This window comes from Papio anubis, chromosome 6 (assembly GCF_008728515.1).
Source record: "Papio anubis isolate 15944 chromosome 6, Panubis1.0, whole genome shotgun sequence".
Classification (NCBI taxonomy): Eukaryota; Metazoa; Chordata; class Mammalia; order Primates; family Cercopithecidae; genus Papio; species Papio anubis.
The window spans coordinates 37,260,984-37,278,807 of record NC_044981.1 but is presented as its reverse complement, the minus strand read 5'-3'; the positions used below and the strand labels follow the sequence as shown (position 1 = coordinate 37,278,807).

General features: G+C 39.3%; 1 protein-coding gene across 5 annotated transcripts in view; it reads right to left on the bottom strand.

Moving 5' to 3' along the window:
- Positions 1–17,824, bottom strand: part of DNAH8 (dynein axonemal heavy chain 8) — a 319,842-nt gene that overhangs the window by 121,606 nt on the left and 180,412 nt on the right. For all 5 annotated transcript variants that reach the window (XM_031667069.1, XM_031667067.1, XM_031667072.1 and 2 more), the window contains 7 exons: positions 15,574–15,737; positions 14,220–14,412; positions 11,427–11,549; positions 9,874–10,004; positions 3,431–3,584; positions 1,727–1,891; positions 112–338 (listed from right to left, as the gene is read on the bottom strand). In XM_031667069.1, the coding sequence (XP_031522929.1) occupies positions 112–338; positions 1,727–1,891; positions 3,431–3,584; positions 9,874–10,004; positions 11,427–11,549; positions 14,220–14,412; positions 15,574–15,737 (1,157 nt within the window). The remainder of the gene's footprint in view (positions 1–111; positions 339–1,726; positions 1,892–3,430; positions 3,585–9,873; positions 10,005–11,426; positions 11,550–14,219; positions 14,413–15,573; positions 15,738–17,824) is intronic.

Genomic DNA, 17,824 nt, shown 5'->3' with positions numbered 1-17,824 from the left:
GACCTCATGCTCAATCAATAGGAAGAGTCTTCTGCTGGATGTTACAATGCATTCCTCTAGGGAGTACATGCTGTGGTTCCATAGCGATGCTGCTCATGTAATATCACTTACCTTTGGAAATAACTTTCACAGCTCTCTGAAACCATGTCATGAAACAGGCCCATTGTTTCTACAACTTGTCTTTTAATTTCACTAGAGCAGACAATATTATAGTCTGAAAGGAAGTAGGAGGCCACAGCAATCAGAGCCTCCCTCGGCCAGCGGCTGAACCAGTCCATAGTGCAACCTGATATCAAGCCAGGAAATTTCAAAGAACGGGCACGGAACTTCTCACCAACCTGTTGATAGCAAAGTCAACAAACATTAGAAACACGGAGGGGTTATAAGTCAGCCAGAGAGAGATTTCTGCAGTCAGATCCAACAGAGTGACGTCACAAATTTGAAAATGAATCTTCTTGGGCTGCAATCATATATAAATTGAATGTTCCGATGAAGGGAGGAAATACACGCTACGCTCTTCCCTGTCCTGGGACTACATCTACATTACTGCATTCAATTCTAGGAACTCTCTTTTAAGAGTAAACTGATAAACTAGAACTCTTTGAGAGAGAGGGCCAGGACAGCAAAAGGCATGAACACTGGGACAAGTGATAACAGCTGCAGGAACAGATGTTTGGTCTAAAAAAGAAACAACTTAGCCTTGCAAAAACCTTCTCCAAACATCTGAAAAACTTTACATGGAAGAGGGATTGAGTTCATTGTATAGGACAGAATTAGAATCAGAAAAGCACAGAGACAAAATTCTATTGATTATAAATAAGAGCCTTTTGGCAATTAGACTATCCAAGAATGAAGCAGGCTGCCTTATAAATGAATGAGAGTCCCCAGAGCTGTCAATAGAACTTTAAGTGATAATAAAAATGCTTTATATATATGCTTTCCAGTGTGGTAGCTATTAGCCACACAGGACTACTAAGCACTAGGAATGGAGCAAAGCCAGGTGTGGTGGCTCATGCCTGTAATCCCAGCACTTTGGGAGGTCCAGGCGAGTGAATCCCTTGAGTTCAGGAGTTCCAGACCAGCCCAGGCAACATGGCAAAACCCCGTCTCTACAAAAAATACAAAAATTAACTGGGCATGATGGCACATGCTTGCAGTCCCAGCTACTTGGGAGTCTAAGGTGAGAGGATGGCTTGAGCCTGGGAGGTTGACACTGCAGTGAGCCATGATCATGCCACTGCACTTCAGCCTAGGCAGCAGAGCAAGACCCTGTATCAAAAATAAACCAAATAGTAAGTAGAAACGGGGCTAATTAATCAAAACTTAAGTAACCATATATGCCTAATGGCTACTATATTGGGTAGCACGATGAGATAGAGATCTTCAAACCTACATCAGGGACATTTTAGTAAACCTGATATGTCTACATGGGAGGTGGAGCTGGACGAGGTTACATCACCAAGTCCCTTACAATTCAAACAACCCATGTCTCTAGGTAATTAATGAAAATTGCAGGTTATGCAATATTTTTTAATAATATGAATATTTTAAATTATACTGGAAATGAGAATTTGGTCAATGGAGATTGTGTGGTACAAAAGTGTTAATTTTAATTCAATGTAAAAATATTAATTTCCAAGATCATTATCTAATCAGAGAAGGTAAACTAAGTATCTTTAAATAAGGAACTCTTTCTACGTAGATATAAATAAAAATAAAAACTCACTGGAGAAAAGCAGAGAACAACATGTAAGTTCTTCCTTGATCTTGAAATGAAGTATTCATACAAATTATCAAAGGTAGGAGGATGGCGGGGCAGTTCCCTCTTCATCACTGAAATCAGACCTTGGGTGATTTCATCCATCTCATCTCGTGCAAACAAATTGGAGATCTTTAAGGAATGGACAAGGAAGTGTTCTGTATTTTAAGAGTTCTCCACCAAAGTCCAGTCCCTTTTTAAATTTGCACGTCATCTTATTTCATATTTTCTTTCAGCATCTCCACTGTCAAATCTGATTTGCCAGAGATTATCAAGACTGCAACTTTTTATTGAGCAGCTCAATCAAGAACTAATTGTGTTTTCTTGTGCTCCAATAGCTATCACCAAAAAGCCATCTCCACCACCACTCAATCATCTCTTTAAGATGTCCAGGGGTGCCCTCTGTACTTTGACTCAGAGTCAGTCTAATCAACTCTGACTCCAAAATACTTAACTAATTTTTGCACCATTAAGCATCTGTATACCATGGTGCAGGGAAGAGTTAACACAGCAGGCTTAATCTTGAGAAGGGTGTGCTTGCAGAGTTGACCCTGGGCTGTTATCAGGGAACTTGGCTTTTGGAATGTCTCCTCCATTAGTAATTGATAAGGTTGTTTTGCAGTGCCAACTAGACTGTTTACAGAAACCTTGTGACATATGGTAAACATCTATCTGCTTTCCTTCTAGGAATCTGGAACTTTGGTAGTTGTAGCTAGGCAGGAAGTGACTAATGACCAACTCTAAAAAAACCCACTGGACTCCGAATCTCAAGTGGGCTTCCTGAACGGAAACACAGTGCATATGTTACTGCCCTTCATACTGGATGGAGAGGACGTTCTGTATGGCCCCTTGGCAAAAGCATAGGAAGCTGGAACATCAATTCCATGTTCCTGGTACATCGATTACTCTACAAGATGAGTCTTCCTCTCTACTGATCTGGCTCTGCATCCTTACTGTGTTGCCGCAATAAATCTCCACCATGAATATAACTACAAGTTGAGCATCCCTTATTCAAAATGCTTGGGACCACAGTGTTTCAGATTTCAGATTTTTTTCAGATTTTGGAATGTTTGCATTTTACTTACTGGTTGAGCACCCCCAAATTCAAAAATCTGAAATCTAACATGCTCCAATAATGAGCATGTCCTTTGAGCATCACATCAGTGCTCAAAAAGTTTCAGATTTTGGAGCATTTTGGATTCCAGATTTTTGGATTTGAGATGTTTGACCTGTATATGCTGAGTCTGGTGAGTCTTTCTAACAAAGTACTAAAGATGTGAGGGCTCATGGAAGTGCTGATACAAGCGGTTTCGGAAGTGGTGGTGCAGACATCCATTTACAACTAACAGAACTCTTTCAACCATTCTACACTCCTCACTAGTATGTAGATAGACGGACAGATACTTTGCTTCTCCTAAAATAAATTATAAGACCAAAGTGAAGATTGAAGAGACAAGTAAGGAACCATGTTCAAAATTAAACAAAGCATCTGGAGATGGGCAGCATTCATTTCACAGGAACTTCAGAAAATCTACTAAATCTCATACATTAACCATGTCTACAATCAAAAATGTACTAAACAGCCTCACTTTCAAAAGGCTGCTGCTTTTACTATTCCAATATAATTTATATATTTACAACATGGGCTTTTTCGCTAGTTTTGAAACTTACCTCCCCTGAAGATAGCAAGTTGTTAAGGTATTCTAGAAAAGCCTCATCTTTTATTTCATTGTCAGTAAAGATGAAAGTGATGCCTTTTCCATCAGCACCAGCAATTTTGTACAAAGATTTTAAATCATCTGTTAGATTAGTCACATTGTAAGACCTAAGAAGAAAAGTGATAGAAATTTTTAGATTGAAAAATATATAGTCGGCTGAGTGCGGTGGCTCACACCTGTAATCCCAGCACTTTGGGAGGCCGAGGCGGAACATGGTGAAACCCCATCTCCACTAAAAAAATACAAAAAAATTAGCCAGGCGTGTGGTGTGTGCCTGTAATCCCAGCTACTTGGGAGGCTGAGGCAGGAGAATCGCCTGAACCCAGGAGGCAGAGGTTACAGTGAGCCGAGATCACACCACTGCACTCCAGCCTGGGCAACAGAGCAAGACTCTGTCTCAAAACAAACAAACAATCAAACAACAACAACAACAACAAATCCATAGTCATAATTTATCCCAAAACACAATAATAGCCCATGATTATTAGAGCATAATCTGTACCTGCTCCATAGATACTAAGTAATGGTGCCTGCTAGAAAATACAGAGATTAGAGCTAGAGAGTGATATATTACCATTCAAAACAAATAGGTTTTGTTTAAGTTGAGAACTGAGAATCAGGGAATTTACCAAAAGTGATCCATGAAGCGTAAGTGGGAATAGAGAAATGAACTTTTAGTCTCTGCAATCTGACTGTCCTCAGCAACAGATTTCGTCCAAGTAAATATATGTACAATAGCTAAAACTCATCTGAAATTTGGATGAGTTTGGTTTGGTGAAAAAGTCACAGTAAGTTATGAATAAAATTAATGATAAATTGTATATAGTGGTAATTTGCACAGCTCATTAAGTGGCTAGGTACAAAGAAAACCCACAGAAACAGATGCATTATGCAATATGGGATAAATAATAGAAATGTTAGATGGTTACAGATTATGGAATGAAAAGATCTTGGTCTTTATTTTTTGGTTTACTCTGTTTCTGGTTAAATGTATGTGCTACCAGAGGTGACGAGATGTGTAAAAAGAAAGCAGACATTATCTGAAATGTTGTATGTAAATCCTCATGGGTAAGCTAATGACAAGGACTAAAAGGTAATCCTCACTGGAAAGAGGTGTTACAATGCAAGTAATTAGGGAGTAGGCCATGGGTTTCACAGAAAGACTATGAGCACTGGAACCAGAAAGATCTAGTGGCCTGATGCTGTCAGAGTAATCCTCTCACTGACTGGCCAGTCTCTGAACTGATCAGTCAAAAGATGTCAATTTGGCTGATTTTTTAAAGAATTAGACTGACAGTTATGTATTGCTTTTGCAATATATAGAGACAGTCACAACACACTCCTTGTCCAGATCCTGACCTCTCTTGTTTCTTTCTTTCAAGTTTTCCAAAAGTGTTCTCTGTGCTGCTTCTCTTCCTAATGCAATGTGGCTTGTGCGCCCATCCACTCCACTGAAAGTTTTATCATGTTGACTATCAGCTGCCACTTTTCATGCCTTAACATTTTCAGATTTTTTTTTTTTTTTTTTTTTTGAGACGGAGTTTCACTCTTCTTGCCCAGGCTGGAGTGCAATGGCGTGATCTTGGCTCACTGCAATCTCCACCTCCAGGGTACAAGCAATTCTCCTGCCTCAGTCTCTTGAGTAGCTGGGATTACAGGTGCCTGCCACCATGCCCAGCTAATTTTTTTGGTATTTTTAGTAGAGATGGGGTTTCACCATGTTGGCCAGCTAGTCTCGAGCTCCTCACCTCAGGTGATCCGCCTGCCTGGCCTCCAAAAGTGTTGGGATTACAGACGTGAGCCAGGGCACCCAGCCAGCATTTGCAGATTAATTATCTACCTGCTTAGTTTCTGAAAACCACTCTGGATTTCCTCCTCTCTGTCTTGCCTCTTCTTCTCACTCTCAATTGCAAGCTCCCTTTCTCTATGTTGGGAGACCCTGGAGTTCTTTCCACAGCCATCTTTTCTTTCCATGATGCACCCTATTCATACTCCCCATGACCATAAAAGGGTTCCCTCTACTGAGATGTCTATATTCCTATTGCAAGAACCAGAATCCTCTCCTGAACTCCACATCCATGAGTCTTATTATCTATGGAAACTGTTCTGCAACACCTCAGACTCAAATGTACTGAACTAAATTGTCACTTTACCCTTCAAAGCTGGTCATTTTTTATTTATTCAACACATCCTTTTACAGAATTGGTTAAAACTAAGCATTTAATAATGAAAATAAAAAAGACAAATATTACAGTGGTCCATTCTCAGGGAGCTTACAGCTTAGTGAAGGAGATAGAAATGTATGTGAACAAGCACTTTTTTTTTAATGCAGTGTGGTAAGTACAGTCATGCATTGCTTAACAATGGGGATACATTCTGCTAAATGCATCCTTAAAAAATATTGTCACTGTGGGCGGGCGTGGTGGCTCACGCCTGTAATCCCAGCACTTTGGGAGGCTGAGGCGGGTGGATCACAAGGTCAGGAGTTCAAGACCAGCCTGGCCAGTCTGGTGAAACCCTGTCTCTACCAAAAATACAAAAATTAGCCAGGCGTGGTGGTTGGCACCAGTAATCCCAGCTACTCGGGAGGCTGAGGCAGATAACTGCTTGAACCTGGGAGGTGGAGACTGCAGTGAGCAGAGATCGCACCACTGCACTCCAGCCTGTGTGACAGAGTGAGACTCCTTCTCAAAAAACAAACAAACGAACAAAAAGAAAACATTGTAATTGTGGGAACATAATACAGTTTGGATGTTTGTCCCCTCCAAATCTCGTGTTGAAATGTAACCCCCAATGTTGGAGGTGGGGCTTGGTAGAAGGTGTTTGGGTCATGGAGGCAGATCCCTCATGAGTGGCTTAGCACCATCCCCTTGGTAATGAGTGAGTTATAACTCTGAGTTCATATAAGATCTGGTTGTTTAAAGGAGTCTGGGACCTGCCCCCTGACTCTCTCACTCCAGCTATCATGATACGACCACCTGCTGCCCTTTTGCCTCCCGCCATGATTGGAAGCTTCCTGAGACCCTCACCAGAAGCAGGTGCCAGCACCACACTTCCTGTACAGCCTGCAGAACCTTGAACCAAAACAAACCTGTTTTTAAATAAATTACACAGTCTCAGGTATTCATAACAATGCAAAAACTGACTGATACAGAACAGCACAGAGTATACCTACATACACCTAGGCTATAAGAATGGCCTATTGCTCCTAAGCTACAAACCTGAACAACACGTTATTGCACTGAATACTGTAGGCAATTCTAATGCAATGGTCCATATTTGTGTATCTACCTAAACATAGAAAAGGTACAGTAAGAATACAGTATAAAAGATTTTTAAAATACTATTCCTGTATAGGGTAGCTCCATTACAATCTCATGTGACCACCATCATATACATTGTCTGCTGTTGGCCAAAATGTCCTTATGGGGCACACAACTGTACCACTAGAGAACTCAAGAGTGTCATGCTGGCCTTCCTGTTCTTTCCTCCTCTTCCTGCATATTGGGTCAGTTACTAAGTCCTATTAATCCTGCATACTTTAAACTGTCCCTGCTGAGTCTTCCTCTCTATTCCCACTTTATCTGCTGTTATAAAATGTATCCAGAATTTGTTGTAATCAAATGTGGTAAGACACGAAGACACAGGAACGACTGTCATGAAGGAAGATGTTTATACTCAAGGAACCCTAGAAACAGGAGGGGGCTTGACATGCTAGGTAGGGTGACATGGGGAAACACCAGAGTCAATCAGGAGGCACAAGGAGTGATGGGAAATCACAGGCAAGAGGCTTTATTGTGGTTTCCATAAGAAAGGCAAGGCAGGCAAGCAGAATTAGGATCGGCTAGTTTGAATAATTTCAGCAGCCTCTGGGGCATAGGAGCGCTCCCTTGCTGACTGGTATGTTGCCCTGGGGTGATTAGGGCAGAGGAATATCCTAATCCACCGTGAGATGCCACTACACACCCACCAGATAGAGGTGGTGGTTGGGAGTAAGGACTCTGGATTGGTTGGTTTGCATATGAAAGGTACTCTTCTGGAGGAGCTGTTTGAATCTCTAAGAATTGGTTACCCTGGAAGGGTCAGTCTCTCCCCAGTCACCAGGGTCTCAGATGCCAGGGTATCAAGAATACAGAAATTAAGAAAATATAGTGAATAAATTTGCCTTAATTTAAGCCTCTGTCATTCCTAACTATAATAAGTGCAACACCACCTATCTCAGGATCACAAATTTAGATGCCTACAGGAATCAGACAGATAATGCCAGTGAGTGAAGCAGTGCTGGTGGGGTCTGTGGATTGCAGGATTGTATGTCCCATCCAAGGAGGCAGCTGCTACTGAGCTCTGCTACCTGGGTGTGTAGGCCCTAGGTTGCCAGATCTTCCAATTATTTAAAAAAAAAAGTCAGAAATACGCTTTTCTAAAATATGAAACCTCCCGATTTTTAAATGTTGACAACTAATTTAATTTTTGAAGTAAAATTAAATTAATATCTACTTATTTGATGTTTTATGTTTTTAAAATACTCAGAAATTGCATTTTGTTCAATTTTTCATTGTTTGGCAGCAGAATGATTTGTGTGTTTGTTTATAAATTGGCAAAGTGATCTAAATTTTATATGGAAATAAAAAGTCAAATGGACAAGACATTTTGAAGAACAACAACAAAGTTAGAAATCTGACACTACCAAATATACATATGTTAAATGTAAATATATATATTAAAGAAGCTACAGCAATTAATACAGTGGGTAATGATGCAAAGATAGATAAGGAAACCAGTAGAGGAGACTATATAGTCACGTATATGATCAGATGACTTAAGACAAAAAAATGACACTGTGATGTAGCAGGGAAAAGATGACCTTTTTAATAAATGGAGCTGGATCAACTGGCTATCAATATTGAAAATAATAATCACAACTCCTACATCAGACATTATAAGAAAATGAATTCTAGGTCGATTATAGAACTAAATGTGAAAGTAGTAAATTTTATGTGTAAATGTTAAGAAAATCATAGGAAAATATCTATGTGCCCTTAGGGTAAACAAAGATTTTAAAATATAATACAAAAGAGCACTAAATAGAAAAAAAAAAGGATATTTCATTAAAATTAAGATCCGCTAAGAGAATGAAAAGGCAAATCAATAACTGAGAGAAGATACTTGCAATATACACCCTTTATATCCAAAACACATATAGAATTCCTAACAGTCAGTAAGAAAGAATCGCAACCAAACTGAAAAACCAAATGGAGAAAGGGCTTTTATAATTCACAAAAGAGCCTATCCAAATGGTCAGTGAGAGATGAAAAGGTGCTCAACATCATTAGCCATCTGGGAAATGCAAACCAAAACCACAGTGAGCTACCACTCCGCACACAGAATTGCCAAAATTGGCCAGGAGTGGTGGCTCACGCCTGTAATTTTGGGAGGCTGAGGCAGGTCGATCACTTGAGGTCAGGAGTTCAAGAGAAACCTGGCCAACATGGTGAAACCCCATCTCTACTAAAAGTACAAAAATTGGCTGGGCATGGTGGCGCACTTGGGAGCTGAGGCAGGACAATCGCTTGAACCTGGGAGGTGGAGGTTGCAGTGAGCCGAGATCACGCCATTGCACTCCAGCCTTGGCGACTGAGCAAGACTCCATCTCAAAAAAAAAAAAAAAAAAAAAAAGAATTGCTAAAATGAAAAAGACACACAATGCCAAGTGGGGACAAGGATGTGGAGCAACTGAAACTCTCATGGCATGTTGGTGGAAGTGTAAATTGGTACAACCACGGGAAAACTACTACGCAGATCAACTAAAGCTAAATATACAGATACCCTACATTCAGCAATTTTAACTTTAGGTGTATACTCAGACACGTACAAGAATATTTACAGTAGCTCTATTTGCCCAAACCAAATGTTTATCAAGAGTACAATGGATAAATAGATTGTGGTAGTATCTGATTAAGTGGAAGATCATGCAGCAAAAAGAATGAACAACTCCTGCTACATGTAGCATCATGGATGACTCTCACAAACAACACAATAATAGAAATGGGATGCAAAGAGCAAATCCTGTATGATTCAATTGATACAAAATTCAAAACTAGGCAAGACTAATCAATGGGCTTACTCTTTGAATATTGTTTTCTTTGGGAGGGTAATGACTGCAGCGTAACAAGGGGGCACTTCTGGGGTACGAGTACTGTTTTATTTCTTCATCTGTAGACAGGCTACAGTGTATTTACTCTGTGACACTTGTGTTAATATCCTTATATATATAATACTTAAAGTTTACTTTAAAAAGAAATACAGAAAACTGTTGTGCTTCCTTTTTTTCTAAAGTAAACATTTAACCTTAGAGAAATTATATAGAAAAACATATTGTGTTTTACTTCATCCTACCTGGTTAATGTTATCTGGAATATTTGATAGCCAGCAATAAAAGAGGCCAATCTTGAAAGACTTTGTTTTCCGGAGCCACCAACACCCACCAGCAATGCATTTCCACATGATGTTCGAATTATTCGTGAAATCTGTTTTGAGATTTAAAAAGTGCTTATTTGAAAAAAGGATGTGGATGTTTATAGTTTCTTGCACTAAATGAGTCCAAGTTTTGATTGTATGTTTCTAGACGATATTAGACTTTTTCCTTGTTAATGGTCTATGTCCGAATTTTTTAAATTAAAGTTTAATATTGATTTGTTCAGCTTGAATCTTTCCTTGACCATCTATATTTACGTCATGAAGAACAGAACAAACTGGATTTACTCCCTTCTATTTTAAAACTATTCTGTGTGTGTGCTCATGTGAGTGCACGTATGTACAGTTTTATTAGTTTTAGACCCAATGGATAGTGGAGCGGCTTTTCCCAATCTGCAGAAGATATAAGAAATGTTTAGAATTTTTTTTTTTTATTCATCAGCCTAACACACTGAATCATGTAGACACCTAACTCGACAATGAATCATGTAGACACCTAACTCAACTCTCTCATATCTCTGCCAACAATTGTTTTTAAATACCACAATTCTATTTACAGTGGGGTAGGAGGATGTTTCTAGGAGCCAACTTGGAGAGACAGCCTTTCATCTTGTGTTGCTTGTCTATGGTTGATTTCCTCAGTGAAGATAAGACTCAAATTGTGGCTCAAATCTTATGCAGGCCAATTGAAGGCATTGCTAAAAAACTGTCTTTTATAGTATTGTCACCAACTAGGGAGAAAGTCTAGGTGGATCACTAAATTCCCTAAACAACACTAAATTACCACTAAACAACAATTTTTTAAAAATACAAGTTTTACAGTTGGCGGATCAACAATGACACCCTGGTATGTGTAAATTCTATCAGCATATTTTAAAATATATTAACCACTTATGGCTTTGCACTCAGAATAGAATCTCAGAACCCCAAGATCTAGCTGCAGTGAATGCTCAATAATTACTTGTTGAATAGATTAGTGTGAAAACACCCCTTTTTGGTGTTACCTCTAACTGGCTTCTATTCTCTCACCGGTCCTGTATATCAACCTTACCCCTGTCCCATCATCTGTAAGTCAGTCATAACATTGACACTTTTCAAAGCAACATCTTTTCGTCCATGGGGAACAGAATTCCCATAATATCGAAAATAGAATTTGAGGGAAGTATATTTTTTCACAGGGTTCTCCACACTTTCTAAAGGTTCTCCATACTTTCTTGTTGACTCAGTGTGCCAAAAACTCTGAAGAGAAAACCATATTTGCCCTTGAAAGACATTTGCTGCCATGTAGATGGATTCAAATAAAGGGTTTCCTATTAAGCCTTTGTCTTCCGGGATGGTGAACTGACCCAACCTATGTACAGTCTTCTATATGATACCTGATAGTATATAGTTATTCTCTCAAAAAAAATTATCTATGAAATACAGTAAGCTTTTACATGATCTATTTACATCAGTAAATAGGCAATAGTTAGGACCTTAATAAGATGAGTCATTGCATCTTTAAAAAACACCAGATCAAGAGATGTTCCTCTAATGATTTCATTGAACTGTCTCTGGTAAAACTGGAGTTTTTCAGCCAGAAAGTCAAAGGATGGCACCTATGGGTGGGGAGAAAGAGAAAAAAATAGTATTTAAGATCCAAATATGTATTAAAGCAGCAATTGTAAAGACACTCAAAAGTAATTTTAAGATATATATATATCTTTTTTAAACTTTATGGATTGCCAGAGGTTTCTCACATATTAGTCTACTTTTAGTTATTTCCATTTTCTAAGGCCTGAAACTTAACTGTATTAGTTGGTTTCCAGTGCAAAATCATTTCTGACCTTTCCCTACCAACTCCTATCCATGTCACACATTAATATAGGAAATATTTTTCTTAGTTTTTATTTACTTTTTAATATTGTTTGCAGCTTTCAAAAATACAAAAACGTTTTACATTATTCATGGAGTCAAATCCACAAGCCTTCGTTGTTCTGAATTAAATCCACACCCACTTTCTTTGTTTTGCAAATTGTTCCTCCCCATCTAATTCTTTGATCTACATACACTTTATTTTTATTTTTAGAGTCAAGGTACTCTGTCACCCAGGCTGGAGTGCAGTGGCCCACTCATAGCTCACTGCAGCCTCCACTTCCTTGGCTCTTTGGATCCTTCCACTTCAGCTTCCCCAAGTCGCGGGTATTACAGGCATAAACCACCTCGCCCGGCTCCACATACGCTTTAGGATTTCTTTGTTATGTAACTCTGTTTTTAAAGTCCCTTTGAAATCTTGTTTCAAATTTCATTAAACCTATATATTAATTTAGAAAGAATGGCAAGTTGCTGTTTAAGTAAAGTTTTGTCATGTTAATTCCTACATGTTTTTGTTGCTGTTAAATGAAATTATTTATTTATTTATTTATTTTTTATTATACTTTAAGTTCTAGGGTACATGTGCACAACATGCAGGTTTGTTACATACCTATACATGTGTCATGTTGGTGTGCTGCACCCATTAACTCGTCATTTACATTAGATATATCTCCTAATACTAACCCTCCCCCCTCCCTTGCACCCCACAACAGGCCCCAGTGTGTGATGTTCCCCTTCCTGTGTCCAAGTGTTCTCATTGTTCAGTTCCCACCTATGAGTGAGAACACGTGGTGTTTGGTTTTCTGTTCTTGCGATAGTTTGCTCAGAATGATGGTTTCCAGCTGCATCCATGTCCCTACAAAGGACATGAACTCATCCTTTTTAATGGCTGCATAGTATTCCATGGTGTATATGTGCCACATTTTCTTAATCCAGTCTGTCATTGATGGACATTTGGGTTGGTTCCAAGTCTTTGCTATTGTGAATAGTGCTGCAGTAAACATATGTGTGCATCTGTCTTTAGAGCAGCATGATTTATAATCCTTTGGGTATATATCCAGTAATGGGATTGCTGGGTCAAATGGTATTTCTAGTTCTAGATCCTTGAGGAATCGCCACACTGTCTTCCACAATGGTTGAACTAGTTTACAGTCCCACCAGTGTAAAAGCGTTCCTATTTCTCCACATCCTCTCCAGCATCTGTTGTTTCCTGACTTCAAATGAAATACTTTTATATTTTCTATCTTGTGATTGTTGGCAAGTGTTGGTAAACTTTTTCTGTAAAGGGCAAGATAGTAAATATTTTAGGCTTTATGGCCCATTCAGTCTCTACTCACCCCTGCCATTGTAGTGCAAAAGCAGCTATGGCCAATATTTAAACCAATGGGTGTTTCAATGAAACCTTATTTATGAACACTGAAATTTGAATTCTATATAATTTTTATATGTCACACAATATTGTTCTTTTTTTGATTTTTTATTTTTTGGTAACTATTTAAAAATGAAAAATCAGCTGGGGATGGTGACTCACACCTGTCATTCCAGAACTTTGGGAGGCCGAGATGGGTGGATCACTTGAGGTCAGGAGTTTGAAACCAGCCTGACAAACATGGTAAAACCTCATCTCTACTAACAATACAACAAAGTAGCCGGGCATTGTAGTGGGCACCTGTAATCACAGGACCAACATGGTGAAACCTCGTCTGTACTAAAAATACAAACAATTAGCCGGGCATGGTGGAGAGCACTTGTAATCCCAGCTACTTGGGAGGTTGAGGCAGGAGAATTGCTTGAACCCAGAAGGCGGAGGTTGCAGCGAGCCGAGTTCATGCCACTGCGCTCCAGCCTGGGTGACAGAGAGAGATTCCATCTCAAAAATAAATAAATAAATAAATAAATATCCTTCTTAGCTAGTAAGTCTAATAAAATTAAACAGGCAGTGGGCTGGCTGGATCTGGCCCAGAAACTATAATTTGCCAACCCTTGGTATAGGTATAGAGTATAGTTATTTCATATTTATAAATGCTTGGTCGTCTTACTGAACTCACGCGCTCTCTCTGTTTTTGAGACAGGGTCTCATTCTGTCACCCAGGCTAGAGTGCAGTGACACAATCACAGCTCATTGCAATCTCGAACTCCTGGGCTCAAGTAATCCTTCCACCTCCACCTGCTGAGTAATTGGGAGTACAGGAGCATGCCACCACACCCAGCTAATTTTTCTTATTTTTTGTAGAAACAGGGTCTCACTGTGTTGCCCAGGCTGCTCTCAAACTCCTGGGCTCAAGCAATCCTCCCACCTCACCCTCCCAAAGTGCTGGAATTATAGCAACTCCATGGTGGGACTCTGGTGCAGAAAGAAAGATCTAGTTAGGTGAGCGATCTGAAAACTTCTTTAAAGAGATGAAAATAAATACCAATTCATATATTTTGGGTACTTCAAACACAGTGTCTTCAGGTTCATCGCCAGTTGGTTCCGGCATCTCACGGAGAAAATCCACAAAGTATGGTTCAGGAAGAATGCACGACGCTGCATCAGAGCCAATATTTTCTTCAACTGCATGAATAAGATGTGTGTTAAACCACTGCTCATCTTCAGGAGTTACAAATCTGAAAGGAAAATGTAGTAGTAAGAATGTGAAATATGAAAGCATCTTTTCTAACTGAATATGTCCCTTTGCCTCTTCTCAGTCCCACCCTGGACCTTCTCAATTCAGGACAGGGAAACAACATGTTCTGCCTTTTGATAAGAAGGGCATAACCCCATCCAAGAAAGTTATAACATTAACTGTACTACTTATAGAAAATATAGATGAATCACTTAGGTGAGATCAAAGGTCCCTAAAACTTGTGATGGGGTGCAGAAGTGATGGTCGGTAGTGGACAAGCGTCCTCTTTCTGGGTTGGTGGATTCGGTGCACAAAGGACCTTTTCAGATTGACAATATCACAGAGGGAAGAGAGGACAAAGGGGAGTAACATTTGACAAGTATCACCCTTGTGTGAGTCATGGTAGACACTTTACAACTTTGTGAAACTGGCATTATCATCCATGGTTTATAGATGAGGGAATGGAGGCTCCAAAAGATGACCGAAATTAACTTTAATGAGATTGTTTCACTTTAAAGGGATGAAACCAGATTTCCCCACATAAAACCTACAAAGAGCTCACAATTTGTAGAAAATATATACAATGAAAGTGTGCCTCCGAATGTTATCAACTCTGATGATCTGGTGATTTATAAAGATGTATTGTTGAAGTCATACTCGAATAAATCGGCAGAGCATTTTCTTAAGGCAGTGGGCAAGTGAGAGACGCCATCAATGCTTCACAAGCCCCACAGCAAATGACGACAATGCTCCTTACTCTACTTATCCCAGTAGATAATGTGAGAAATAACCGGCTGGGCAGGATGGCTGATGCCTGTAATCCCAGCACTTTGGGAGACTGAGACGGGCGGAACACCTGAGGTCAGGAGTTCAAGACCAGCCTGACCAACATGGAGAAACCCCATCTCTACTAAAAATACAAAAAATAAATAAATAACCAGCCATGGTGGCACATGCCTGTGATCCCAGCTACTTGGGAGGCTGAAGTTGGAGAATCGCTTGAACCCGGGAGGCAGAGGTTGTGGTGAGCTGAGATCGCACCATTGCACTCCAGACTGGGCAACAAGAGCAAAACTCCATCTCAAAAAAAAAAAAAAAAAATTAACCAAGTAGCATAAACTTCTCAGGTCATACATTTAAACTCAAGAGCCGCAATACGCACCTGTCCGCAATTACTCTGTTGCACTCATGTTTGAAAAGGGATAGGAGAGTATGGATTGAAGTGCACTCCTCAGCTTTTATGGTCAACATTCCTTGCCAAATTCTGGAAAGATCTCGAAGATTGAAGATGTAATGAAATTTAGAAGGAGTTGGCAGCATCTTCACCTAGAGACGAAAGAATGAAATACTCTCAATTAGTTTTCAGATACAACTAAAAGTAGAATTATTTTTAGAACTGTCTCACAAATCCTATTTTAGATAAAATCTGCTGAGTAAATAAATCAAGATTAAGTTCATATTTTGTGACAACACGGACAGAAAGAAAATCATAAATAAACCAACTTAGGATTTAAAAGACCATAAGTTCTTGGATAGGATGGATTCAAGACCAATGCACTGGATGCAGATTCCAAGACCTTGTTCTACCACCATCAGTTGGCTTTGAGCGAGTCACTTCCCCCGAGTTCTTAAGAACTATATGAATTGTGGGAATAATCATCTCTAATCATTGGTAGTGTACATGTGGAAACACGTCATAACAAAAAACTGAACGTGAATTGGTTGTCATGCAGGTAAGAACAATGTTCACTTTTAAAGTTAATAATGGCTATCTTCTATAAATTGCTTTGATTAGGGTCCTTCATGTGTTAGGATTTCTATAAACATATCTGCATATCATAACCTGGATTTTACTATATGGATCCAAACTCAGTCAACAGTCTTTGTATATCTGTATATCCATAATAAGTGGACAGGCAAGTCTGACATGTAGCTATGTGTATAGTAATAGATGTTTTTTCTGTTTGAGCACAGAGTATGTATTCTATGCTAATTTACTATTTCTACCAACTTCTAGAATACAAAAAGGCAAAGCTGTAACAATACCGCATTCTTACCCAGAGAGATACCCATTAAGGGATAACCTCGAGGTACTCTAGATATGGAACGCATTGATGGTCATGTATAAAGATCATAATTGATATCATTAGCATCATTTTTGAAAGTGAAAATAATGATAATTCTGGTGATACAAACTCCCCATACACCTATTTCAGCAAAGCAGATGCTTTCTTTAGCATCTGTTCATAAATTAAGCCCTTTCTATACTGAAAAATTACCCTATTGAGTTTGTAATTTTTACAGGCTAATTCCCAGTGCTAGTTAAAGCAGCAAGTAGCATGGGGAGACGAAACGAAAAGAAGCGTATTTTATCAATTGTCTATCAACTTCCCTCTGTGCTCAGTTCCATTGCAAGCTAAAATGTTCATCCTACTCACTAAAATATAAAACATATAGTTATATTATAAATATGCAAAAATACCCAAAGGGTAAGGTTATGTGAATATTGCTTTTTTTTGTAATACAACACTCCAGCCATGATGGCAGCCATTGGTAACTGAGGCAGTCATTAAAGAGAATCTGTTAAAAAAATTCCTTTCTTTCTTTCTTCTTCTCAGTATTTGTTAACCTGCTTCTTTCCTTCTCATCTAATATTTCCCTCTACTTTTCATCACCTTCTTTCGTTTCTCAACTGCTTCTGCCTTAAAACTATATAAAGTAACATAAAGGTGGGCTGATAGACAAGGCATGAATGGACTAAAAGAGTGCTTTGTGAAGATGGGAGATTGGAAGAAAAGACACAAAGAAGGCTGCTTATGTAGAGGTGGGTAGAAGAGGAAGATGCATTCATTTTTCAATGACTGAGCACCTCCCTGGTTCTTAAGAAGACACACTGGTAAACAGAGGACAGCTAACTCTGCTGTCATCAAGCGGGCTTTTATTCTGTGGTTGGGGAGCCTGAGAATGAACAGGGAACAAATATATATGTAAATAAGCAAGTAATGATAGAAGCCATGGTTTTAAAAACAAAAAAAAATCAGGGCCAGGAGACAGATAATGAGTAGGATAGGGACAAGGGCAGTCACTTCAGAGGATGACCGGAGACAGTCCCTCTGAAGGTAAGAGTGATGAGAATGAGCCAAAGTATGGTGACCCAGCAGTGCAATAAACCTGGGGTGCTCAAGGAATGGTGAGCAGGGCCACTTGGCTGGAGCAGGATGATGGCAAGCAAGGGAAGTAACTGGAGTCTGCTGACATTATAAGTGGAACTGGGAGTCTACTGGTGGTTTTAAGAAGGAGTAAAGATTTCTGGTTTACTTTTTTAAAAATATCATCTAGGACTGTGAAAAGAACAGACTCCAAGAGAGCAAGAAGAAAGCAAGGAGAATGGTTAGGAAGTTACTGCATGGTCC